We start from the raw sequence: 26,352 nt of genomic DNA on the forward strand, positions 1-26,352 counted from the left end.
TTGATGTTATACGTATCAAAGACTATATGTATGTGTGTATTATATCTTTTTAAAGGACCTATATGTTCGAAATCTAAATGCTACATGAAAACCAATGAAAAATGTAAAACCTTTGATAAGGTAAGCAATCATCTTTTTCTTCGCCATTTTACCGTCGAATATAATATGACCATTCGCCTTTAACCTCGTAATTCGTATACTGAAGGCAAATGAACTTTGTGCTAGCGGGTTCGGAGGAAAATTGATTTCCATCGAAAACGACGATGAATGGAAATTCATAAAGAACAGTTCGATTCTGTGAGTAGCTCGGAGAAACGTCGATAAATCGATATTCTTTAATGATGAAATTTTAATTTGGAATAATAGCCCACTTAGAGAATATTTCGACAATATCGTATTTCATATTTAGATCGGGGCGTTCTTAATGATAAATTTTGCAACGAGTCAGAACAGAAGCTTAAGATTAAGATGAACTACGGATGTATTTTCAGGGCACGTGATCAAGACTTGATTATCGGCTTGAAGAGTAAACGTTGGATATCAGACCAGCCATTCACTCTAACGATAGATGACAATGATAAACAAGACTGGGACCAGTGGGGCAAGAAATGTATGTTTCTCAGAGCTAAGCGTGACTCGTTTGAATGGAGGGCGCAATTTTGTTATTTTGAGAGGTCTACTTTTGGACTTTGCGAAGTCACTAGGAACACCAGCCTCACCAGCACTTGCGAGAGAGAGGCAGAAGAACGTGATGAAAGTAAATTGAAATCAGTCTGGGTGCGCGACGCGCCGCCCGAGACCGCAGCGATTACAAACGGCGAAATTTTAGAAACTAGAAATGAAGTGCACAGAATCGCGTGCATCGCATCGTGTCAGCGATCGCAACTTTGCATCGGGGCGTTGTACAAGGGGACGTTCGCGTCCGGGGAATGCGTCATACTCAAGAACGCGACGGCGACGATTCCGTCAAAATACGACGGATACGAATCCTGGTCGAAGATGGAGGGAGCAAAATCAGCGGCCGGGGGCAGCACAGATGCTCTGAATAAATGCAAAAACTGATCTCAAATTCCCAGCTTTTTAATTAATAATGAACATTTTATTCATTCATCTAGATAAATAAAAATATAATATTATGGTTTTATCAAATACAACATTTATTACAAGGAGAGACAGGCCTGTCGACTAAAATACTGGTAAAACAATAAAATTCGCTCGAAAATTCTATAATATCTATAAAATAAGTAGATGTTGTAATTTCATTCAACGTAATTTATACGCGTTCTTTTTTAAATTCGAATAAAATCCGTCGACATTTTTCTCGACTCAATAAGATCGGTTGGCGATAAGAATATGTCTATGAAAAACAACATACGGAATACTTTCTAAAACTGGAAGACGAGGGGGTTTTATTTTTAAATACAGCAGACTCCATTTAACTCTCCAAAAAACTAACAAATGTAAAAATTCACAGAGTCTACTGTATATGAGGAAAACATACAATAACGTTTCGATTACATTCGGGAAAAATCTTTGAGCAAAATAGGCATTTATGTACTTCGATACTCTTTCGATGAATATACTAGAATTCTATTTTCAAAGATACTACCTTCAGTTAAAGGCCCTATTATACTTGATAATCTATTTTCTAAAGGAAAATAGTTGTTCAATTATCATCGTAGTGACGGCTTCGACTTAACGAAATATGATATGTGATTTGAAATACAACGTGTGTTTAATTATGTTCAGCTGCTTGGTTATTTAGTAATAATGCTTACTTTATTTGAATCAGGGTTCCATCAGCGCACGGCTCCTCGCGTCTAAGACCCGGTCTATTTTTGATCTACAGTAAACTACGCCTTACTCAACAGTGGTAGCACTGTAAATATTTCAGTGAGTTGAAAATCTGGAAAAGAGATACCTTTTCCGAAATAGATTTTAGTAGAATTCGCCTAAGACTCGTGCAGTTTATCGAGTTGACCACCAGTACCGAGTAAGACCAAGCCTACTGTATATCCAATATTAACTCATCTTCATTTATCCGACATATGCCTTAATATATGTCACTAAGACCATGCCAGGACTAAAAGTGACGACTGTACCACTCAAACCCCTAACATTTTTCAGCTATTTGTAAGCTAAATTTACAGGCAAAATTTTGTCGAGTTATCGCAAAAAAAATAAAAACGTTTATGTTTATACGTGGTATCTAAAACAATACAACAGTAACAACGAAAATAAGCACCATACATAAATAGGTAATACATAGAATAACAGTGATTACAACAGTGTTACAATAACAGATTCACCGATGACCAGGCCCGTACCCAGAGGACGTGCGAACGCAACCCCTGCAAAATCCAGACTTCCGCTATGTTTCAAGATTAAACTACATCAACACTTCAATAAATGTTTATATACATATACAATTTCGTATATATTACTTGTTCTGAAATGAAGTTAAGTAATTTAAAGTAAAGTAAATATGAGATAATTCACTTGATTGGCCAGAAAATGCATCTAAAATGCTTCAAGTATACAAAATTTTCTTGAAAGACGACCCAAAAACCCCTAGCAAAATGCCTCACACCAGCAAAAGAGGCTTTGTACGGGCCTGTTGAAAGATTCACACCTACTTGGTTCAGAAATGTATAATACAAAATCATAGTTACTTCGAAATAAACTGTTCCTTTGAATTGGCATTGAGGGACTGGGAGAACAGCGCCGTGAAGCGGCCTCCCAGAACCCCCCACTAAATACAGTTTCCTTGGAGGCCATTTCAAATACAGTCAGGGTTTAGATACAGATCACGAATGAAGAAGTATAACGCTAAACAAAATTGATTCCTTGTTTTCCAATTCTGCTGAGCTTAAAAGTTGACCGAGCCAGCCACCCAGGACATTACTTTTTTCTAAAGCATGATCAAACTAACAATAACAAACCCAGCAATTATAGCAATTTATAAAATGACCCGGCCACGTAGGAGAAACGAGGTATCATTTTTTAGCCTAAATTAGGTGCAGAGGAGAAACATTGATTCGGGTAAATTTCCACAGGCCAATTCCATAGTCAAGACTTAACTCCAAAAGTGGTCTTAAAAAAAGACTGGACTTAAGGTGTTAGACTGGCTATAGTGAACTGTGATAGTCGTAAGAGTCAGCCATGACTATGTAACTAGCGAACAGGGGCAGATTTAGGAAAATTGGAAGGCTGGGTTCCGGAAGTGAATTAAAGGTATTTCTCCGAAAAAGCAGTCATGTCCAAGGCCACTAGCAGGGCCCCGGGTGCCACGCTTTGTAAAATCGAAAAAATTCATCCTAAAAGATAAGAATTCCAAGAGTATCAAATTTGCGGGTTTAAACTATTCCTCGACAAAAAGGGCCACCTCTTAACCTCTTTGGGAAGGCAGGGGTCTAGACCTCCGATACCACCCCTAAATCCGCCCCTGCACCGCCATCAGGATACGGGAAGTATCGCGTAATTTCTACTAAGCGCCCGGTCCGTTGTACGGTGTTTGGAGTATTTTCGGTGTCGTGCTGATCACGCGTACTAGCAGCATATCTATATAATCTTCGAGGTCGTGTACGTATTCGTCTTTTTGTTCTATTTGTAAACGTTGATTGAACAGCAATTTGACGAGTTCCTAAAACGAGAGAAGAAAATATTCAATGAAGATTTCTACGAATAACACCGCCTAAATTTGACATGAAACCAGTAAACTTATAACAAATCAGGCGGCCACTTTTATTAGCTTTTTCCCTGACTATTCCGTGACATGTAAGCTGTTTTCTCTGACTTGATCTGTTAAGAATTCAATCAATTAACACAGTCAAATATGTGACATAGATGTAAACTGACTGATTATATGCGCGATATTGATATCTCGACATACTTCCCTGATTTTTAGCTCTTACAAAATTCCCCGACCATTCCGACTTGAAAAAAAAAAATCTGATTTCCAGGTTAGTGGCCACCCTGAATCAGTAATCTACAGTAAGACTCTCAGTAACATCTATTACATTTCTGTACGTGTCGAACAAATCAAATCAGTATTCCTCGCGACAAAATCGTAACAAAATACTGAAACAGTTGGCAGCTACGGTTTCGACGATGTATACCTCGTGAGATTTGTCCTCGTATTGTTTCAAACATTCATTGTATAATACTTGTTGTTTTTTGTTCTGCTCTCGCTGATAATCCTCCCACAGTTTCTGATAACGCTCCCAGTCGGCGGGTAACTCCGGCACGATCGGCAAACTCGACCGAGTGCCTTGAAACGAATAACCCCTTCGCGCTGAAACGACATCGACATCGAGGCATGAAAATAGACACCGATAAAATTAAACCAAAAAGAAGCGATATTTCATCTAGATCAACGGTGTGAAAGTGAATCCCTTCACTGGAGATCAAGTTAATATTTTTGATCTCACATGGACGCTTGCGAAATGGTAACAGAATTTACTATTTTTTTTAACACCCTTAACCCGCTAAGCGCCACACAGGGTTTGATGTTTCTTTTTCCCAATCGGGGAGAGATCAGAGAAGAACCTTCGACCAAGAAACTGTGTTGCCACCAGGGTTTGAACCCATACACCCTGGATTGACGAGATCAGCGACCGGCGGCTTAAACCACTCGGCCAATGCGCCTCTCTTTACTAATATTACTTTCGCTACTAACGTATGTAAGCTTCATCAGGTATTCTAAACCCAGTTAACACGGCTACTCTATATATCTTAATATCACAAGAGAATTTACTAGAATTACAAGAGCAGTTACTAAATTGTCAAGAAAATTTACTCATATTTCTGGTGGTTCAACAGAATTTACTGAAATTACACCCGAATTTACCAAAATTACATGTCCTACTCCCTCCTGTTTTCACTTTTTAGATAAGACTTACGTATTTTGGTTGTGCGTTTAAAACAGCTGGGGTTTAGAGGTGGAGCTACGAATTTAGTTTCGCCCATTGTCATCGTTAATTGTCCGATATCAAGGGATTGAGCGTTTTCGTGTAGAGTCATCAATAACGGTGTTCCTCCGTCGTCACCATTTGTAGAACTGGCCACAGATTTTTCCTCTTCAATCAAAAAACATTAATTTGAGATTCAGTCGATACTTATTGAAATTCTTCTTTGATCCTATGAAGTACATACCATCCAACTCGGATATATCATGTCAGACAAATTCAGGGTGGCCACTTATATTTGATGGGCTTTTTCCCTGACTTTTGACAATTCCCTGACATGTAAGTTGTTTTCCCTGACTTGATCTACTCAGAATCTAATCAATTAACACAGTCGAATATGTAAGACATAGACGGAAACTGTTTGATTTTACACACGATCTAGCTGTTTCAACAAATTTCCCTGACTTTTCCATTCTTTGCAAAATTCCCTAATTTCTTTTTAGAAAAGAGAATTGCCTGACTTTTTCCTGATTTCCGGGAAGGCGGTCACCCTGAAATTACTACCGGCCTATAAACTGGGAGTCCACTGTATTTGGTAAATTTCAAACGTTTTTGTTTGTTTCTGTTCTCACCTGATAAAAGCGGTATTTCAGTACTTTCGGGTAAAGACTTGTGGCGCTGTCTTTGTTTCAATTTGTCCTCAGCCATTGCCTGTAGCAGACTTTGATTGTGCTAAAAGGAATATGGAAACAAATTTGTCGAACCAGAAACATCGCGATTCAATCATAAATTTGATATTTTACAGAGTTTTTTTATCACTCATATTGATTACCACAATTCTAACCGAACTAATGAAGTTTGACTTACTTTCGGCCCGGAGGGAACTTCTCTATTCGGTGAGATAGTAAATACAACGGCATCTTCTTTCTTTTTCAGCGGTTTGAGCAGCGAACCGAACATACGCGGTAGAGTGGCGCTTCTCTTCCGCGTGTCTGGGTTATCTTCCACCGAGTCCGTATCGTGGTGATAAACCTAGAATAAACGCAAACATGTAGATAAACTACCGATAACGAACCAGATATAATAAGTATTTCAACTGCTGCGTTTGTACAGCAGACCTTAACCACAAGTCGCTCACCGGATCCAGTCAACTCAAATCATTCCATTTTGAGCAACTGTCACAGGCTAAGATTAACCTATAAATCGGTGTTTGTGGCGCTAACTAACCTGTTTCGGAATTTCATCGCCGTTCGAATTTGACGGCAGAAGCAGGGAAGTCGTCGACCGAGATTTCAACGAAGAACTTCGCTGAAGAACTTTATCACCTGACAAATGAACAACGTAATTCAAATATAATAATGTTACTTTTGACAGGGTGCTGCCACTTTCCGCCCATTTGCAAGTCCTCAGTTTTCCCTAATTTTTCCATGCGATTACACAAAATTTCGAGCGAATCAGAGAAATTTCAAGGTTTAAAATGTTACGATTTAATCATTTCTTATGGATCATGTATTGATAAAGAAACACATCATAACATATCTAAATTTCCTGAGTTTTCCAGGTTTTTGGTAAAATTGGTCGAATTCCCCGAGTTTTCCCTGATTTTTTCTAGATTTTTCTGATTCATTCCCCGACCACCCAGGTTGAATATTCGATACCTGGTCAACAAATTCATGGAATGGTACATGGATTCTGATACAAACTTACTGATATTTTCAGCCATTTCTTTGAGCGAGGGAAACGAAGGCGAACGGAATCTTTGTTTGACGTCTTCATCTTCGTTTTTACTACGAACTATGAACGTTATTTTCACTTCGATTTCACCTCTGTACCGACCGTCCGATCTTTTACCGGGTTTCGGGAGCAGCAAATAACTTCTGGATAAAGAGAATGACGGCGGAATTTTACAAATCATGAGATTAGGAATGCAGAAACGATGAGGTGCCAGCACTGCTACTATGGCAAGTGAGGATTCACCGGGTATAATTTGCTAATGGTTAATAAGTTAACGCGCCGTACTTTTTCTTATACATTTCAACTAAAATCAACTTTTCTCCTTAGCAAATCAATTTCTAATTAAATCCATACGATACACTGAGTGAGAAAATCAATCTTACATCTATTTGATTACTTGTTCAATAGTATTCGAAGTTGGATGCATAAAAATCCAATTCAATGTTCACTTTTCAATGAACTGCAGTCAACCCCGCACTATACTGGCGTTGACTGTATATATAACGGAAGTACTGTTGCGTTATCTGGTGTGTCCCACCGGTACCCCATTATCAACACGGTACTTACTTATTTTTCGACGATTTGTAAACCGGGAATTCGGCGAGTGGCACGTTCGCGTGGCCGAGAAATTCATCCGATCCGATAAACGTCCGATGGTAAATGTTGAGCTGAACCACTGACGATAAATCCGTTATTGGTCTGAATGAATGAGAAGGAAAAATATAGATTCAACAACAATCGCAAATCATTAGGCCTATAACATTCACGTCACAACACATGGGCTCGTTACTGATGTTTGGGGTGATTCAGTAGCTTGGATCATCGATTATCCAAGCAAGTACTTCTTTGTATAGGCCCAACAGATCGATCATCCCTCGATATGAGTTTTCAAGGAGTTTCAAAGGAGAAAATTTCAAGAAGTATCTGCATCATTTTCATATCGTAATTACTGTAGACTCCTCCTAAATCAGTACTGTTTATTTCAATACACCGGATATTCTGTGGTTTTGAAAGCAAGTTATTATCCTATACACAACCTAAACTGGGTTTCTAATTCAGTCAATGCCTAAATGGCTGTAAAAAATCCTGGTATCAACTGCACCGACTTAGGCGTAGTCTACTGTACAACTAAAAACTAGACAAAAAGTTCTAATTGCCTATTTCTCAAAATTGAAAGGGTTTCCCTTTCGAGTTTCGGGCACATTGTTTAAATTTTAAAGGAGATTCAAGTACCTATTTTCCATTTTGAAGGAGTTTTGAAGGAATCAAGGAGTCAAGGGGACCCTATTTATGTAGTTGCCGGGATAGGAAGAAGAATATCAAATTTTTCTGAGTAGTGGCGAGTTCGACCCCCATGTAGTAGGTCAAATGCTATTATCAGAAAAATAAAGTTCAGTTCATCTCATAGTAACCAACAGTGTTGGAGTGCTTTTTGGTTCTGCCCCATCACGACAAGAGAGGACTCCGGTGTACCCTGGCTACCTAATACTCTAGACGGTTTCGACAATTAGGCCTACCAGGAAACTTCGACCAAGAGTATTCCACCTTCTGGAGGAGTATAATTGAATAGGGTAAACGAATAGTAGTCTGAATGCCCGACAGCGTAGTCTGAATACCAGTCGTTGTTCAGGGTTCCACGTTGTTTGCGGGACGACGGCTACTGATTGGGTATTGAGGGGCAATATTTTAAAGAAGCGTCATGATGTACGGGTTCCCCATGAGAACGACGGCTAGATACTAGACTCAAGGCAGGAATAGCTAGGTGATACATACAGGTCACATTCTTCATTCCAAACAGGTTGATCAGTGCGTTCTATAACCGATGTACGATATTGCTCTTTGCCGAGTTGTATTGTCACATACGCGTCGTTTGTTCCTAGGTAAAAATCAAAAACCAAAATCATTCGCAAATCATTGCCTGAATTACACATTTTCAAAGTCGTAACATTTTATATAGTGAAAGTTGCAATTTATTACCCCCTTTTCCGCGAATGATCAGATTCCTCGCCTGGATAACTGAAATAAAAATAAAACAATACAGAGATATTTTCTGGCCACAATTTGAACGATATTTTCTTCTTGTTGATTTTGATGAGGTGAATAAGGAAACCAGAGATGTCAACAGAACTAAGTATAGTCAAAGACACTTGAACGAAGATGTAGCGACTTGATGAGCAGATCTGGGACGCAAGAATGATGACGATACTAGGAACAGGGATTCACGATAGTCTGAAATTCACCAGTCGCTGTTATGGGTTCCCTGTTTGGGGAACAACAACTAGGTACTACACTTGTAGACTCGGTGTCACGATTAACTGAATTGATATCCCACTTACCAGTAGGCCTAAGCTGAGCATGGGTCGGAGTCCACATTCTTTAAGTAGAATGATGAATTGAATATTGAAGAAACGATGCCGGTTGTCGGTAATGAATAGAAGTTCAACGGTCGGTGTTGGCAGGATTCTCCTCAATCGAAAAAGATCAAACTGTCACGATCTCTTTTCATTTCATCTCTTTTCATTTCATTCGTGTTCCATTTTAATGGCAAAAGTCACTTTTGTTTCATAACATCTGCTGGGCCAAACTCGATCATTCTTTATGTTTTAAATAGCCTAGCAGCCAGAAATTCAACGAATTAGGCTTCCCTAAATAATTAACAATCAACAAAATGCATTGAATTGGGATTCTCCAGGTCTGATAAAAATCCAGCGACCGTGATTTAGGAATATCAAAATCTTCATTGTTCTTTTTGTCGTAGCGTTCCTAATCATTTCTTATTTGTATCACTGTTATTAATCTATTTATTGCCCTTAGAAAATACGTTCCTTGTAATCATCAACACATTAATAAAATTCAATTTAAATTGTAGTCCTGGGACCGTGATTTAGGTAAAGTCTCCACACGGCGCATCGGGGACTCAGAGCCGCTGCGCACTAATGGCGACGAATTTCTCTCCGGTTGTTGCCATTTTTCCGATCAAATATCTCGCCCTTTCCTGCGACCTCGCTGAACTGATCCCTTCGGACTGATCATCGCCAGCTGCTCGAGTCAGTGGACAGGTAGTTGATTAACTAATTAATCCGTTAATTGATGAAGCAACGTCGTTAATTAGTGGCGACAGCTGGCTGCTCCGACGAGAATCGATCGAACCCGGAAGTAAACAGATTTTTGGCTTCTGTTGATTTTTATGCCGTTTGTTGTCGGTTGAAAGAAATTTCACTTTACAAAACTGAAAGCGTGTTCGATTTGTCCTGTGATTAATTAGCCTGCGCGCATTGTTAACATGGCGTCAAGAAGAGGACGCACGATGTCGTAAGTATGAAAAACCTGAAGCTGAAGGCTGGGCGTGTTTTCTGGTTTAGGGTCACTGGTATAGCTCATCGTTCTGGGGCCTCCAATCACAGTTTTCAATCATATGATAACAGCACAAAGGGTTAGCTATATATGCGGAGTGGGCCATGTAAAAAAAAATTAGTTGATTCAGTGCCTTCTCATCTCAATTTAGCGGCTGCCTGAAGTTTTTTTACATTTGAAATAAGATATAAAACTGCGGATAAGAAATGACACTAACAACATTTCATTTATATACACAAAATTCATCTATCTGCTATCAAACATGTAAAACACTTGAAACATAATCATTATATAGACATATACAGATACATGGTACTATTGATTATTGAAAGCTAGTTCCGACACATGTTGACCCATTTTCTGAAAATTCAGAATTTTCTGAAAAAGGAAAATTTCATTTAGAGACAAGATAGGGGTCATGCTAGTCAATAACTCGTCTGTGGTTTAGTTTCACGTCGGATATTTTCACCCATCCGATTATAAAAGCTTACCACCAACGATAGGTAACTAACTAGGGTCATGATGCTAGTCCCCGTATATCATTAAAGCTTGGTGGAATATTTCATATAAAAAATAAATCTCCCTCTTCGATGATTTTTTCACAACTTCTGATGAGAATCAAGTAATTAATTTTGTATGGCCTATGGTTTTGTACCTAACCTAACCATAACACTATTCTCTGATAACGCTAGTTCCACGGCGGGAAAGGTGATCCAAACTGCGGTTAGACCGCATATATGCTATGATAAATCCTCCCTTGGTACGGATTCAAACCTGATCTGATAGTATTGCACGAATCCCTGGCAGCTTAGCCGCGATCACACGAGTATTTTTGATCCGGGCCAAATTTGGCCCGAAACAACTGTTCACACGGGTGCCAAATGGGCCCGGCCAAAAACGGACCAGGCCCGAGCCAAATTTTAGCACCAGACAAATGATTGCGTTTGAATTGCAACTGTTTCCGGAAATGATCCACTTCACTTTGTTTGAGCATTGTTTAGTATTGAGTGAATGGTTTGTGTGTGAACGCGCTCTCTAATTAGGCACGGGCCAAATTTGGCCCGAGTCTAATCCGTGCCAATTTGGCCCGGGCCAAATCGTGTCCATGTGATCGCGGCTATTGACACAATTAGGTTGACGTATGTAATCACTGAGGCAAATCACGATTAGCTTTAAATGGTTGCAAATACTTACGTTCTTCTCTGTATGAACGAACTGCATAAAAAACTGGAAATACGAAAAAAACTGTACTGTTAATCTAAATCATGTAATCACGTAATTTCTAGCACATCTGGACTCAGTTTATATGAGCAGTTAGGATTACAAAAAGGAGCGACTCCCGATGAAATAAAGAAAGCGTACAGAAAGGTAACGTTGAACCGTCATTCTTGTCGATACTGTGAATCGTAGCTTTAATCGAGTAAATTAACAATGAATAATAGAACTCAATTCTGATTACTTTTTGTCATTACAGTTGGCTTTGAAGCTGCATCCGGATAAGAACTTGGATAATCCTGATGTTGCTGAAAAAGTAAGTCAAGAATTGCAAGTAAAATGTTAGAATGCTATTTATTGGTCCCACTTCTTTGCAAAAAGTGCCATGTGAAAATAACAATACAGCGTAACCTTATGTTGGAATGACTTCGGTTGTATCAATTTATCAAAGGAGAAACCTAGAATATCATCCTGAATTAGAACAATTTCAATCATATATAATGAATTATAGGTAAGACCTATATTGGGCATTCTTCTGGTCCCCTTGAGCCAGTTGCGCGGATGTGGCTTAAGTCCCAATCACGTGGTTTCGAATGTTGAAACTGGATGCAAGTTGTAAGATTGCCCACAGAAGCAAGATGGTTTTGTTCAGGGTCCCTCCTTGATTCCTTAAAAACTCCTTGTAAACCGGAATTAATTTTAAAGGTGCTTGAAACTCCTTCAATTCGAGCAAAATTCCCAAAACACCTTTAAAACAAATTCTTTCAATTTTGAAAAATAGGCAACTAGAAATGTTTGTTGTCATACAGACATCTGCACCTAAATCAGTACAGTGTAACTAGAATTTTTTTAAACATGGGCGGTTACCAAATTGGAAACCTGGTTTGTTGGTGTAAAGAATACAAATTAGCTTACAAAACCACTAAATAAACAGTACTGATTTTGGGGGAGTCTACAGTTATTGGGATATGAAAGTGATGCAGATACTTCCTTGAAGTATGAAATTTTCTCTAAGAAAAAAAATAAACTTCATCAGAAAAACAAAAATATCCTAACTGGGTAATAATGATATACAATAATACAGTAAATATTAGAAATATAGATATTACTGAGGAGGGTTGCGGACAGGAACTATGAGTTCGAAAACTGTCAGAAAATAAATAGTTACATCCATCCACTGTAGGATTTGTTTATTTACTTTGAATATTGAGATTTATATCTGTTTAAAATTCCATCTTTCATTTTATTTCAGTTCAAGGAAATCAACTACGCGAATTCAGTGCTGAGCGACTCGACGAAAAGAGGAATTTACGATCAATACGGTTCACTAGGTTTATACGTGGCTGAACAGTTCGGCGAAGAAAATGTCAACACGTATTTCGTTTTAACGAGTGGTTGGTGTAAGGTATGGACAATGTTTTCGAGGCGTAGTTCGTTCGCGAGTGCTATGTTCAAACTTCCTAGCGATAGATTAGATGGAAGTTTTACGAGCGACTCTTGAAAATCTACTTAAACTCTTTGCGAAGTAATCATTATAGATTATGATAACCGTCGTTGCCTGAGATAGTAGTACAAATAGATCCAACTAGATTGAACTTTACCCGATAGATGGCGACGCTGTCAATATCTAAGTGACATCTAGTACAGCCGGGTAACAGTTGTACGGTAATATGAAATCCCACAAGAATCTGAAATGTTTTCTTTAGCTTTAGTTTATTCATAATTTCAACTGTTTCCTAATAATCATCATAGTTGAAATGTCGAGATAAACTACTCGCTCGTTTTATATACTCAATAGTATGGACAGATTTCTCAAGTTGCACTGCCCATATTGGTCAGGTTAGAATATTACGCGTGCAAACAGCAGACCTTACCCGGGTCAATTGTCCTGGGTCCAGTTCCACAGTTCTGAGTTAAGATTTGACTCTGGGTTAAAACATTGAAAATGAACTAACTTTAACTCAGAGTTAACTCTAACTCACAACTGTGGAACTGGGTCCTGGATGATATGTTACAAATTTTCTTATTCAAATTCACGTGATAACGACCAATCTCTGCTGCCCCGGAATTCATCTCTACCTCGCAGATAATTAATTGGTCACGCCGGGTCTGAGGCAGGCGGAGTCTACTGTAACGGTTGCGCATAAACTTGTAAAATCGAAACCGGACGCGTATCGACAATAATGATCTGTAATTCAACGATTTTGTTTTCCGTCGTTATTTTTTCAGGCGTTGTTCATTTTCTGCGGAGTCATCACCGGTTGTTACCTTTGTTGTTGTTTCTGTTGTTGTTGTAACTTCTGCTGCGGCAAGTGTAAACCGCGGCCACCCGAGGATGATATGGACCAGTATGCGAACTTACACGTAAGTGGGGTAAATGTCACTTAGAAATTCACTATTTCATTAACTATTTTTTAAAGATTTTTGTCAATATTGAAGTTCACCCTTAAAATAGACCGCTGCTTAATCCGGATCAGTTTAGTCTGGATTTTGATATTTGGTCGGAGATAATTTGGCGCTGGCACGTACCAGATCTAAGTCGAATTTCAATTTGGCCCGTGACTGATAAAAGAGCCTGTTGCGCAATATCACTCAAACTCATTGCTACAATGCCATCAAAATGATGCTGTGGCAAGCATGGAATAATTTGACCCATGCTAAAATTGCCAGTGTCGACCAGGAATGGACCCATTTAGCAGTCTAGTCGGTTGGCTCAGGTCTTATCTAGCATTAGCCAACTTATTAATTTCATCGGTGCCAAATGATCCTGGTTAAGCATGGTTAACCATATTTGTTGTTAATTCACTTGCACTAGAAATAGCGATTACATTTTATTCCATCAACACGGTAGCCACTTACCTGGAAATCAGGGGAAAGTCAGGGAAACTTGTTGAGATTGCTAGATCAGTTTCCATCTATGTCTTAGCAGTTTGAGTCGGGGAAAACAATGTGCATGTCAGGGAATAGTCAATGGAAAGCTGGTCAAATAAACGTGGCCACCCTGATTAAATCCGCCCTCCAGAATTCCACCACAAACATTGAATTAGAATTAAAATTTCTCCAATTGCTTAGTGTTTATAATTTTTCCTGTTAGTTCCATCTTAATTTTCGATCTATTTAGTCACAAAAAAAGGTACCCTTCGCCTACTGATTTTCTCCTTTGTACGCCGATTGATTGAATGACGGCCGTATTTCGGCCTTATTCGATGTGAATGTTGTTGGCGTAATTCAAAGAAACGGAACTGATTTCTAATTTGTAGGAAGAGTACAGCTCAGCCTCGTCGCCGGAAGGTGAGACCGCACCGGTAACAACGCAACCAAAAGCCACACCTATGCCAGCGCCATCTAGCAACGTAACCGAAACCACTGGATTGAACATGGACGGCAAACCAACGTACGGTGTCCCAGATCCAAATGTCGTCTCGCAATAAAAAATCTCCATTCAGTACTAGACTTTATATCATGTTACCCCGGCAAAGTTAATATCGTTTTTCAACATTATCTCAGCTGTGAACTGTATTTCCTCTATTTATATTGTTCTCGACGTCTGTTTAAACAGATTGGGATCATTCATTTATTACATACCCTTAAAATTTTTCAACCCCCTCGAGCAATTGCGTACTGTAAATTACAGTACGCAATTGCCCTGACCCCTCCCCTAATGCGTACGTAATAAATGAATGACCTCATGGTGTGAAATGAAGAAGTCCAAACCCGTAGCGTGACAAAATCTGCAGGTTCGGGGCTCGTAAACGCGTGGTTCGTGGAGCATGTTTTTTTTGTGTGTGTGTTACTTGATCATGGGCGCAATACAATATAAGTCTGCCTGCAACTGATATATAAGACAGCAGTCTGCTGCGCAAGATTTAGATTTTATTGTATGAAAATGCACTGAAATTTCAAAATTGTCCAGACCCTTGTTTTGGCTGCATGGATTTGCTCCATTTTCAGTACGCTTGCCCATTTCATTTCTTCGTGCTCTGGTCAAAGTCTGGATCTGCTCCTGCCTCGCCACGCTACGGGTCTTCAAACAAACTAGCGCCACCGAGTTCATTCGTAGCAGGGTATATAATAATAGCATGTATTTGAAAATCATGGTCAATCATAGCGTGCTGTATGATAACATGTATTTTAAGATCGTGGTCAATCATTCGGTTTACTTTGCTTGACTACACTACACCTTCACTACTACATCCATCGACCCTCGGCAGATGTGCAAACCTGATCGCATTGTTTGTGTCCCTGCCGAGACGGAGGATGAATTTAGTTATGGTATAAACGATATACAGAGAATTCAATTTCAATATAAGGGGAAATATGAAGTCCGAAAAGTTTCCTTAAAGGTAATAATTTATTGATTCGACGAAGTTTCGACTATAATGTTATGACCAATATATATATATATATATATATATATATATATATATATATATATATATATATATATATATATATATATATATATATATATCTATGGTTATATCTCATATTCTGTCAACTCGGCATTTCAGAAGATGACTACAGTGGAACCTCGTTACAACGAACTTCACGGGACCAGGAAATCTGTTCGTTATAACCGATAGTTCGTTATATCCAGTATGAAATCAATCAAATTTTCTTACTTTGGACAAAATTCTTCATTTGCTAGACCTGATGAATCATTGTATCCGAGTCCGTTGTTGTAACGAGGTTCCTCAGGTTATAGTCAAAACATCGAATCGATAGATTATTAGCTAAAAAGGATACTTCTCGGACTTCATCTTTCTCGTTATTACCAGTGTGCGGTATTCTCTAAATCTCGTCACGGGACATGGTGTTTCACTGATCAGGTATATATATATATATATATATATATATATATATATATATATATATATATATATATATATATATATATATATATATATATATATATATATATATATATATATATATATATATATATATATATATATATATATATATATATATATATATATATATATATATACATAAACGATACAATTGCCGCGGTAACATTCGTCACAGTTCTAGTCAATTATTGTTAATCTTATATTCACCTCCTCGGTATTAGTCGTTTCGACATCATCATCAGACTTAATGGTCCCGGTTATGATGTTAGCATCGTTGAAAACACTGATCGGTGTTGTTTTTCGTTTTCGGATTCTCGATTAAAATCCGCATCATCGATATTCGCGCCGCGCGGGGATATTTTCTCTACGCCCGGGAATTATAACCGAGTTTACTTTTTGGTCCTGATGACAGTATTTTTTAGATCCATCATCATTATCGATAGGAAAATTCGTAAATTCTAGTCTTGTTAAGATTGTGGATTTGTTTTTCTTTTTCGACTATAGCGTCATCGTTGTCGTCGTCCTGGGCCCGGTTTCACGAAAGAAAGAACGTTCACGTGTCTAAAAACGATTTGTAGTCCTTACTCTAGTCCTTACTTTATGCCTGTTTAGCGTGCGTGGCAAGAATGTGCTAGGTTCAAGTTCAAAGTTCAAATTCATTTCAACGTCAAAATTTATTTCATGTCCGTTCGCTATTGCAGGTACAAGGTTTGACTGTATAGTAACTGAACGCGCTCAAATCGAATTTTTTCAACTGTTTTCATGGAACCGTGAGTCCCGACGACATTACAACACTCGTTTATTATTATATATCTATATATAAAAACTTGAATTACGAGGATTGTGAATGAAAAGCGGTTTTACTGTTGTTCGTCGTCTTACATGTCATCCTCTGTGCGTGTGTATATATATATATATATCTATATATCGATAGCATGCTCCGTTCTTTCATCTGGTCGGTAGAACACGTAATAGAATAAACTATATACTCATTTCAAAACTAGGTATAGAATTCATCGCGTTATTATCGTCGTGTTAGAAACAATTCCAACCGTCTCATATTTACCCGGTATATTACACCTTAGGTTGTCGCTAAAAGAACCGAATTCGTTACTTATACTAAAATGATTAGCGCTTCTAAAGATTATTCAAATTGACGGATGAACCGCTCCTAAATTCGCTTTCGTCCGATGCTGGAATTTTGTCACATAGGTGCCTTAGATCGCGCGGATCCTGCGGCACGATTTCTGAGGGATTTAAACAAATCACGATTAGTTAGTCATCGTCATGACATTCAAGTTCTTAATATCGATCATCGCTTTCATTGCTCCTGATGATGATGGATACAGTGTCTACGAATAAGGCCCATCACGCGCGGCGATGTACGTCACGAACTATTTTTGAATCACCATTATTTATCACGTCATTTCCCATCTATTTCAATATGATTTTTCATCTGTGATATTTTTATTAGATTTTTTGTTGTTGTTGTTGCGAATGTTACTTGTTAGTACAGTGTTACTGCGTCCGTGCCTGCTTGGAGTGATTACTCCAAGGTGCCTGTTAATGCCTTAGCACGGCCTTCTTAATGACTAGTGTTTGACTAATAGAAATTCGACGAATGAATCTTCACGTGTTAGGATACTCGAGAAAGTTTACTTGAAATCTGGTTTATTAAAAGGTTACAAATTCTATTGAAACCTCTTTATCGGTGAACTTGGATTCAATGTATTCTCATGTAGGACCAAGTTCCACAGAAACTAACCTACAGTATAGACTCTGCTCCAGTCGCAGTTGTGCCTTGGAGTTAACTTTTGAGTGGAAATTAATTCATTTTCGACGAGTTAAATCCGAGCCAAATCTTAACCTACGTCTGTCGTACTGGATCCTGGATCGAAATTTTAGATATTCATAAAGAGTTGCGTCCAGCTCGCAATTTTGGAACCGGGTCTATGATCGTGTTTAGAACTGGGTCCTGGATAACGCGTCATTGGACTTTTACTTAAAATGTCTTGGTCATGCCTCGAGTTTATACGTCCAAGGTTCTACGGTTCGAATGCAATATCGTAAAAAAACTCTGAAAAATGATAAAATTTTGGCTAGAAATAAACAAAGATTGATACATTGTTTCTCATTTCTGCTCAGCTTCAAAGTTGACCCGGCCGACCGCCTATCTACCCTGTAGGCCTACATTGGGCTACTTTTTAAAATCATGATCAAGCTAACAATAACAGACCCGGCAGTGTTATAAGAATGTACTGATTACGAATTTTATTCCAGTTTAAAAATGAGCCGGCCAATTAGGAGAAACAAGGTATCATTTTATTTTAGCCTTGGGCCCTCTCTATCTTCGCCTGATAATCAGGCACCTCAACGATCATCTCCCTAACACCTGTACTGTACACAATTAAGTGGGTATGTAATAGAGGGCACGGTAGTTACTGTTTTTGTTTTGTTTTCAGTTGTAACGAAGAGAAATGGTAGAATAGAAAATGTGTCGCTTGTATCTTAGAAGACGTGTTTGAAAACAAAAAAAATAATAGCTGTACAAGTACTTAAATCGATAAGAATGTAATATTGTGTCGTGTGGCGATACGGAGGGGTTACTGAATGGGTGTATCTGCGCGCGCGCGTGTGTGTTTGTTTTCAAGATCATGTTTAAACTGGCAACGAAGCATTCCATTTTACATTTCTCGCTATAGTTTGAACAGCTATCGTTTTGAATATTAGACCTCTTTTATGTATACGGTCTCTGAAACAATATCGCATCACGTTTAATTAAGTGGTTTCAATCTAAATATTGGCACCAACTCCGCAGTAGCAGCTGAAACTTAGATTTATTATATAGTTGAAACTCTGACGCTGGGCACCGTCGTGTAGTTGACGACGGTACCGATTACAACTGCACGAACGAAATTCTAGTTTATATCGAATAAATGAAATTCGGAAACAAGAGTGCGGATTTTCCACGTATTTTGACGTCTGTCCGGCCTGTGTAGGAGAAAACGTTCAATTTTGGCGTCCCCTTCGAATCCGAAGGCTTCAGGCTCTCGCTTTAAAAACAGCGTTGGTGGATCTTTGCTTGATCAGACCATATAGATCAATTTATTATGTGTATATGATAATGTCTAATAATAATTTGTGATCCATCCCGACGAGTTCCACACTTGTCTTGTGGTCCTTAGATTTTCGAATCGTAATAGGCTACGCGAAAATGCCCTGGTTTCTCGCGAATTCATAATCTCGCGCGGAAAACAGCCTTTAGAAAGAGTGTACGTATGAATTTATGTTTGACCGTATAATATTTCGGCGATTGTAAAATTCATCGACCCCGATGAGTCTACTTTATCGGCGATGTAGGCTACGGTCAGAGCTGCCAACCTTTCCCGATTTTCAGAATATGCGTAACCATATTTCTGTCCAAAGAAACATCGATTCGATTTATCTGACGCTGTGGCCAGAAGTGGAAAGATCTTACTATGAGGGTCCTCGTCATTAGTGATTAATTTTGCACACGTTGTTTCATATTTCAATGACATTTTCCTGAAAAATTAACACTGGTAGCAAGGACCTGTAATATACCGATCAGTTAGAACGATTACCACACTCAAACGTGGTGAACGGATAATAAGATAAAAACCCACTATCTAACAGATTAAAAGAATTTAAAAACAAGAATTTACTTATTCAATTTATTAATGAATAAATAAATTCTTATTTTTAAATTCTTTTAATCCGTAGATAGTGGGTTTTTATCTAATTATACGGATCAGTTATTAAAGTAGAGGAACTATGGCCATTTTTGTGTGGCCTTGAATCTTTTATCATATCATAATAGGCTTATCATTTTAAAATCTATTGGGCGTTTTCTTTTTCATGTAATAAACGATTACAGATTTGTACATATACTGATAATACTGATACCTACCGTGAATCATCAATATTGATCGTACTACGATATCATGTATACAATAATCCAAACAAATGATAGCGCCTTGTTGATCAAAAAACAAATGGGGTGATATAATCAATATCCAGCGTGTATCTTAAGTGTGCAATCGTTTGTAAGTGGTATTGTACTAATTATTGAATGTAATATGGATAATGAAAAATAAACAGATGATGCATGTACGATAGGTTTAATGCATTTATGGTGTTGAAAAAGAATGTTTTTTTTTGTGTTTTTCTCTGTTTAAATGGACGGTATGGTTCACAACAATGAAGGAATCAAGTATAATGCACGATTCGTTTTCACTAAAGAAGCGTATTTTATTCGGTAGAAGGATCGCGAGACGTGAGTCGTTATGCAGTTACATGAATACATACAAACTAACCCGTATTAGGTGTTAAAACTCCGTGATTATTCAACAATAAAATCTACATCATCTAAAGATCTAGGATCCTCCGCCCTGCCCTAAACGGAGATTGGGGTCGACACCAGTCCCCCATGTTTGGGACTTAAATAATAAGAAAAGTGTAACTTTTGCCTTACGAAGTGCTTCACTTATACTATCAATAAGTGCATTAAAGTGCTTACTTTTGCCTCAGACTTACTACTATGATCCCTTCAACACTTGGTGGACAGATGAAAAAATTCACCTGAAACCGTTACTGAGTGACCTATTGATTAGCAATTTTCGAACTTTCTAAGTCCGACAATACAGCTAAAAAACATCGTTCATGTCTGAGGTAGTTATATAGAGTGATAAAAACATAAGCATACATATGCATTTTTCGAATGCACGAAAGCGGAATAATAATGAATAGCGACAATGAATCACATGTACATACGGGTACGTACGTATAAAATATAGTTGATGTTTACAGTTTGAAAGCCATGGACTGTGACGCACATTATCTATGACTTTCAAATACTTGAAGAATGTACATGTATAACTTCCAACACACCTTACTCAAGGGTCAATCATTTACTATACATACGATATGTTTCGAAAATCTTGTACTCATCTTTGTACGCAACATAAGCTACATCGTCGAAGAATCTGATCCGGTCTCTACTATATCAATGTTTTAACCAAAAAGCCTATGCAGGCCCGTACGTAGCCTCTATTTTGGGTGGGTGCAAATTTCAAATTTAGATAACGCGGAACGTACCTGACGGCGTATAGCCGGCAACAGCGAGAGAGTGGCGGGGGTGGGGCGGGGGCTGTTGGGGGCCTCCCTCAAGAAAAAGCGTTTTAGATACATTTTCGGCCAATGTTAGAGAATATTTCATATAACGTCATTGAAACACTAATAGTCTGATGTATGCAATAATTCAATGTTTTAACCCAAAATCAACGCCTGTAGAGATGGTGACCATTTCATTCGTAAGATGACGCAAAAACGTGGAACTCGCTGTTGGTTTTAGACTGAACGTAACTCACGGCGTGATTGCCGAACTCGCTAGCTGGTAACTGCACCAGTGGAAGCGACCACATCCCGGCGTATAGCTGTTTCTCGAACTGATGTTTCGGCCAATCTCTGCCAATACACAGCGGCGGAACGAGACTGAAAGGTGGTATTTCCAAATTCAAATTTCTAAATCGAGCGTGTTCGAAAGACGATAGTTCGGCATTCGAGCGCGTATTGGCCCACGTAGTCGTGAGCAGAAAGCGACTTCCGCTGTCCGAAAAGTGTTTTAGAACTTTCAGGGCGTCGGCTGTTGTCAGATGTTGCAGCATGTGCCTGCAGTGAATTATATCGTAAGAGCCGTCCAAAGGATTCTTCACGATATCTTGATGTCGAAACGACCAATCCGTTCTATTTGCGAACCTGGTGTTGTGCGATTTAATCAACTCTGGTACGATATCCATTCCTGTATAGATAACGTCGTTTCTGTTCTCCAGAAACGTCTGCATCCAAACCATGTCCCCGCACGGGATGTCGAGAAAACGAATTTTATTTTTGCCGGTAGCCTTCTTTACCATATCTATAGTACCGCCCAAAACTTTCATCATGTGCCGAGCGAAATCGACCGACGATCCCTGACCGGATCCTTGTATCCCCTTGTAACCGGGCTGCTGCACGCCCCAGTGATGGTTTTTGTACACATCCCTAAACGACGCCATCCTGTGACTGTCGTCCTCTTTCTTCGGACTGTTCTTCGACGAATCAACGTCGAACGGAATTATTTTCAACTTTGGACGGATCTTATAAACAGCGGTGCCGGTCACGCAATCGTTCACCACGACTAATTTCGGATCCAATTCGCCACGGATCGGGACGACATCAGGGCGTGACATATCATGTACGACTGGTCGCCGTTTGTACATCAAGACAATTGAGCTGACCACAACGAACATCACAACAGTCATTAACCATAATCTAGTACTCCCCGTCCGAATCTGAAATGATGCACAAAATATATAAAACTTATTCATCTGCAGTTAACTACATTATCGTAGGGGAGACTGGGGCATATCGAGACCACCCTGAAGAAAATCCCCTGCTACAGCTACAACACCCCCCCTCTTTCACCTCCTCACTTGTTTATCGACAATGCCGTTCCTTAACAGTGGCGAGAAAAAACTGGAGAAATTATTGTCACTGCAGCTGCAAAAGAAAAATTTCATCGAGGTTTGACTCGATACGGGAACAGGTGGTGAATGTCCTGGATTCTTTCCTCCCTGTTCGCTTTCATAAGAGGACATGGATTGTGACGTTAGTTGAGGTATGGTATTGGGACCTGCCTGACAGGAATTATAAGCATCATTGAAAATAAAGCTCTATTCGTAATGGGTAGAGTGTCCTGCATTTTGCAAGAGAGTCTTGGTGTATTGATTATTAACGCTATATGAGGATATCTTATACACTAGTGACAGTGATAGATGAGTGAAGCAAAACATCCGATATTCAACTCCACACGATTCGAAAAATCAAAAATCGATTCCGAGTTCTCAGGTGGGACGCACATGTTAACAACTGGGACAAAACAAAACAACATTTAACATTATATCGGGCTCACTATAGTAAGGTCACTATACTAAGGCGATAGCTTTTTAAATATCCTTGGTTTACGGAATTTTATCTCATTAATACCCGTCCGTGCATGGAAACGAATTCGTTGGAAAAATTAGCAAAAAAAAATTTCCGTTTTTTTTCTCGCCGCCGAAAGAGAATCCCGGCTTGAATGATGGAAAATATTGAAAAAGGTTCTTTTTTAATCATTTGTTTGGAATGTATATTGCCCTATCAACAAAAATGATTTTACCTCACTAAGGGAATTATTTCTTAATTTTTATTCCTCCTCCAAAATGATGTTCGAATAGGTCTATCCCGTAAACCAAGATATCAAAAAGGCCTAAATGAACGGGCGATAAATTGCGAAGTTTGAAGTTCTGGGATAGAACATCCAGACCCCGGGTGTTTCGCAAGCATTTTTCTACCAGTAAAATAATAAACTTTCGTGCAATTAATTAAATCGTAACGTTTAAAGCTGCGACGAAGAAGGGATTCGATTTCGATAAACTTACCCTATACATTTCTTCGATATTCTTGCTTTCGATCTGAATATTAATAATACGTTTGTTAATACATTTGCCAGGCAAGCTTTAACACGCTTCACTATATCCATGGACGTATTACGTCCATGCTATATCTTATCGGTGGCTGATAAGGCAACGTGCATTGGTTATTTTCTTATATGGCCTCGATCTTTTGAAACATGGAAACACGAAATATTGTACAACGTAATAAAGAGAATCCCACAATAATAACAAAAAAAAAAACACTCCGAAAATGTAACTGAAGCTGGTAGTTTATTCAACGTTTCGACTAAACCTTAATAGTCATCTTCAGGAATAATGAATTACAACAATGAAGAAGACTATAAGGATATAGTCGAAACGTTGAATAAACTACCAGCTTCAGTTGCATTTTCGGACTGTGTTTTTTCGTTATAATTGTGGGATTCTCTCTACATCGCTTCAACACGGATATAGTGTTTTATCAATCATGATTGTATAGCGACGATTCTTTATTTGTAATGAATCACCGTTGACGAAACACTAAACGATTAGTCGCGAATCCCAAACTAATAAGCAAATAATTTATTGACGTTTCGATACCACGATTAACGATTGGTTACTTATGGCAACCTTTGAATCCTTATTGTGTAAAATTGGTGTGAAACTGGCCCTTGCTGGTGTGGCAGCTGCTGCTGCTGCTGCTGCTGTTGAATCTCTGTCACTAAGAACAATTATATCGATATCGCGCACTGACCATTGAAACTGATTTTATCAATGCAAATAAGTTTTTGCACAATAAAATTATCTATCTGTCTATCCCCGCCTTTCGATCTATCTTCACTGAGTGAACAAAATATGAAAAGATTTGCTAAGATAGACGCAGTATTCACAGTTTCATTAATTATGGAAAACTCTTCATCTTTCTTATACTAGCGTGGAATATTCTTAATTTACACGCTGGATCGTTGTGAGTTCGGTAATTACGAGTCCAGACAATGGAACCCATGTACGAATGCTTGATTTATGTTTTTGTGGTGTTAATTAAAACGAGCAATGTATTCAACTAAGCGAAAATAGCGAACAAACTTTACCTGTATATTTGGCAACTATATAGAAGACTGGGCTCAGATCCGTCGTTAACTCCGGGTTATTCAAATCCGACCTAGTGTTACATTAGCCCTATAGTGGGACAGCAATGTTTTTCTACTCACACGCCGGGTTTCTCAAACCCGTAAGATGTATGTACGTAAATACCAAACAATGTGATAATGTCGCGCGTGAGCTCACCTGGTGTAGAATGTACGCATAGCGCCGTCGCGGAGAAATGCTAATAATGACGGTGCGCACGAATATCAAATCAACGCCATCATCATAAACACGACGACACTATCGCGACCTAATACACGACATCCATGGGTATATTTAAACATAGCCTTGATCATAACGATCGTACTTCCGTGTAGCTTGATTGACTTGACGTTCCAAAATACGCTTTGTGCCAAACCGGTTTTTAGAAGTAAATGCGGACGCCGTATTCAACATAATTATATGCGGATTTAGCGTCGTTCTTAACAGAGGAAAGATCTGAACAGAAAGGGGCTCAAAATTTTAATGTCATTCGGTACCGTACAACCAATATTAGATACCCTGTATAAAGGATCCTCTATTCCTTCCATTTTCCCTCGATTCTTTTTCTTCGATTACGCTTAGTATTCTCAGGAAATACGTTAACAGATAAATATGGTCGAACTTCGGTTTTCGTAGTTAATCGGTGGGAAAAAATAACCGAACGCAGTTCGATCTAACGCATTTCACAGTGCCCAGTGCCTAGTGCCCAGCCATCTTGGAACTAGATCTGGTCGACAGCGACCGTGCTCAATTCCGTGTTCGACTATTTCCGACTTTGACTATAAGTTGGCGAAAAAAGTCGACTAAAACTCCGATAACCGAAGGTCGCCAGCTGTTCCGCTAGAGGACTAACAACCGGCTTATGAATAGCTCAGAGTTTTATCCGTGGATCTGGGTCCAGTTTTAGGGTTAGTTAAATAGAGGTGACACGCATAGGTTCTGCTAACATCGACAGGAATCTAATATTTCACATAGTAACGGGCTCACATCACCGTCATGAGCCAATGTTCTATTGAAATCAATTTGTAACGATACAAAAGGAAGAGTAAGATGTTCAAGCTAAATATCAGGTGGTATTGCTCGTAGGGTAGAGGGTCTGGAATTTAAAAACCGAATATTCTAACTAGTACTAACTGAGGACAAATGGCTGGACCTCGGCTTTGAGAGGATACAGGTTGTGAGGATTTATATTCCTAATGTATGCAGTGATTGAATTGAATTTGACAGCGGGTGATGCCACCCGGTTATCGACAGCAGATACAGTACTTAACCAGGATCACCATGGTTACTGAGTCTCGGTACTGATTATTAACAATGGTGCCAGCAGCAGGACCCAGCTTCACAAAAGACGAACCACAATCAGTAGTCATGGTATCTATCGAACTCAGTCCATGGTTTCGTTCATCGCGATGGTTGTCATTCCACTAACCATGGATTCTTAAAACTCTTCGTTTTTGAGAATCCGTCCAATAACAATGGCTTCCTGGATCGCAATGGCAGAACGAAATGGCCTCCACCCAGCGCCAGACGAACTCTATTATTCAAACAACTATACAGACTGGACATTTACCTTTCAGAAATTTATGTTTCAATTGATGGTTAGATTATATTTGGCGCGGATCACTGCTCAGATATGCACTGTCGTTGTTCTGTTCGATGAAGCCGACGGCTGATGTGATCATCCCGCTCCCA

General features: G+C 38.9%; 3 protein-coding genes across 4 annotated transcripts; 1 reads left to right on the forward strand and 2 right to left on the reverse strand.

Moving 5' to 3' along the window:
• Nucleotides 1–1,177: 1,177 nt before the first annotated feature.
• LOC141912666 (uncharacterized) lies at nt 1,178–9,468 on the reverse strand. Its single transcript, XM_074803993.1, has 11 exons — nt 8,978–9,468; nt 8,619–8,657; nt 8,415–8,517; nt 7,209–7,340; nt 6,615–6,784; nt 6,135–6,232; nt 5,775–5,939; nt 5,540–5,639; nt 4,902–5,078; nt 4,119–4,294; nt 1,178–3,643 (listed from the first exon to the last, which is right to left on the reverse strand). Exons 1-11 carry the CDS (start codon nt 9,012–9,014, stop codon nt 3,488–3,490), a joined length of 1,353 nt encoding a protein of 450 aa, XP_074660094.1. The 5' UTR covers nt 9,015–9,468; the 3' UTR covers nt 1,178–3,487.
• A 97-nt stretch (nt 9,469–9,565) lies between these two features.
• LOC141912495 (dnaJ homolog subfamily C member 5-like) lies at nt 9,566–20,230 on the forward strand. 2 transcript variants are annotated; one of them, XM_074803727.1, is made up of 7 exons: nt 9,566–9,953; nt 11,282–11,363; nt 11,470–11,526; nt 12,463–12,615; nt 13,440–13,583; nt 14,471–14,604; nt 18,526–20,230. In XM_074803727.1, exons 1-7 carry the CDS (start codon nt 9,925–9,927, stop codon nt 18,545–18,547), a joined length of 621 nt encoding a protein of 206 aa, XP_074659828.1. In that variant the 5' UTR covers nt 9,566–9,924; the 3' UTR covers nt 18,548–20,230. The 2 variants fall into 2 exon arrangements, with proteins under 2 accessions (XP_074659828.1, XP_074659829.1); XM_074803728.1 differs by having other exon boundaries at nt 13,440–13,574.
• Nucleotides 20,231–20,297: 67 nt separating this feature from the next.
• Nucleotides 20,298–24,913, reverse strand: LOC141912759 (uncharacterized). Its single transcript, XM_074804139.1, has 3 exons — nt 24,820–24,913; nt 23,539–23,571; nt 20,298–22,410 (listed from the first exon to the last, which is right to left on the reverse strand). The coding sequence occupies exons 2-3, from the start codon at nt 23,545–23,547 to the stop codon at nt 21,388–21,390; spliced, it is 1,032 nt and encodes a 343-aa protein (XP_074660240.1). The 5' UTR covers nt 23,548–23,571; nt 24,820–24,913; the 3' UTR covers nt 20,298–21,387.
• Between the last annotated feature and the right edge of the window lie 1,439 nt (nt 24,914–26,352).

This window comes from Tubulanus polymorphus, chromosome 11 (assembly GCF_964204645.1).
Source record: "Tubulanus polymorphus chromosome 11, tnTubPoly1.2, whole genome shotgun sequence".
In the NCBI taxonomy this organism is placed as follows: Eukaryota; Metazoa; Nemertea; class Palaeonemertea; order Tubulaniformes; family Tubulanidae; genus Tubulanus; species Tubulanus polymorphus.

Coding starts and splice junctions, on each gene's coding strand:
- LOC141912495 (XM_074803727.1), top strand. CDS start 9,925: ATGGCGTCAAGAAGAGGACGCACGATGTC. Junction 11,364..11,469: donor TAAAGAAAGCGTACAGAAAG/GTAACGTTGAAC, acceptor TTGTCATTACAG/TTGGCTTTGAAGCTGCATCC. Junction 14,605..18,525: donor AACATGGACGGCAAACCAAC/GTACGGTGTCCC, acceptor TTTTGTTTTCAG/TTGTAACGAAGAGAAATGGT.
- LOC141912666 (XM_074803993.1), bottom strand. CDS start 9,014: ATGTGGACTCCGACCCATGCTCAGCTTAGGCCTACTG. Junction 8,518..8,618: donor GATCATTCGCGGAAAAGGGG/GTAATAAATTGC, acceptor ATTTTTACCTAG/GAACAAACGACGCGTATGTG. Junction 3,644..4,118: donor ACGAGGACAAATCTCACGAG/GTATACATCGTC, acceptor CTCTCGTTTTAG/GAACTCGTCAAATTGCTGTT.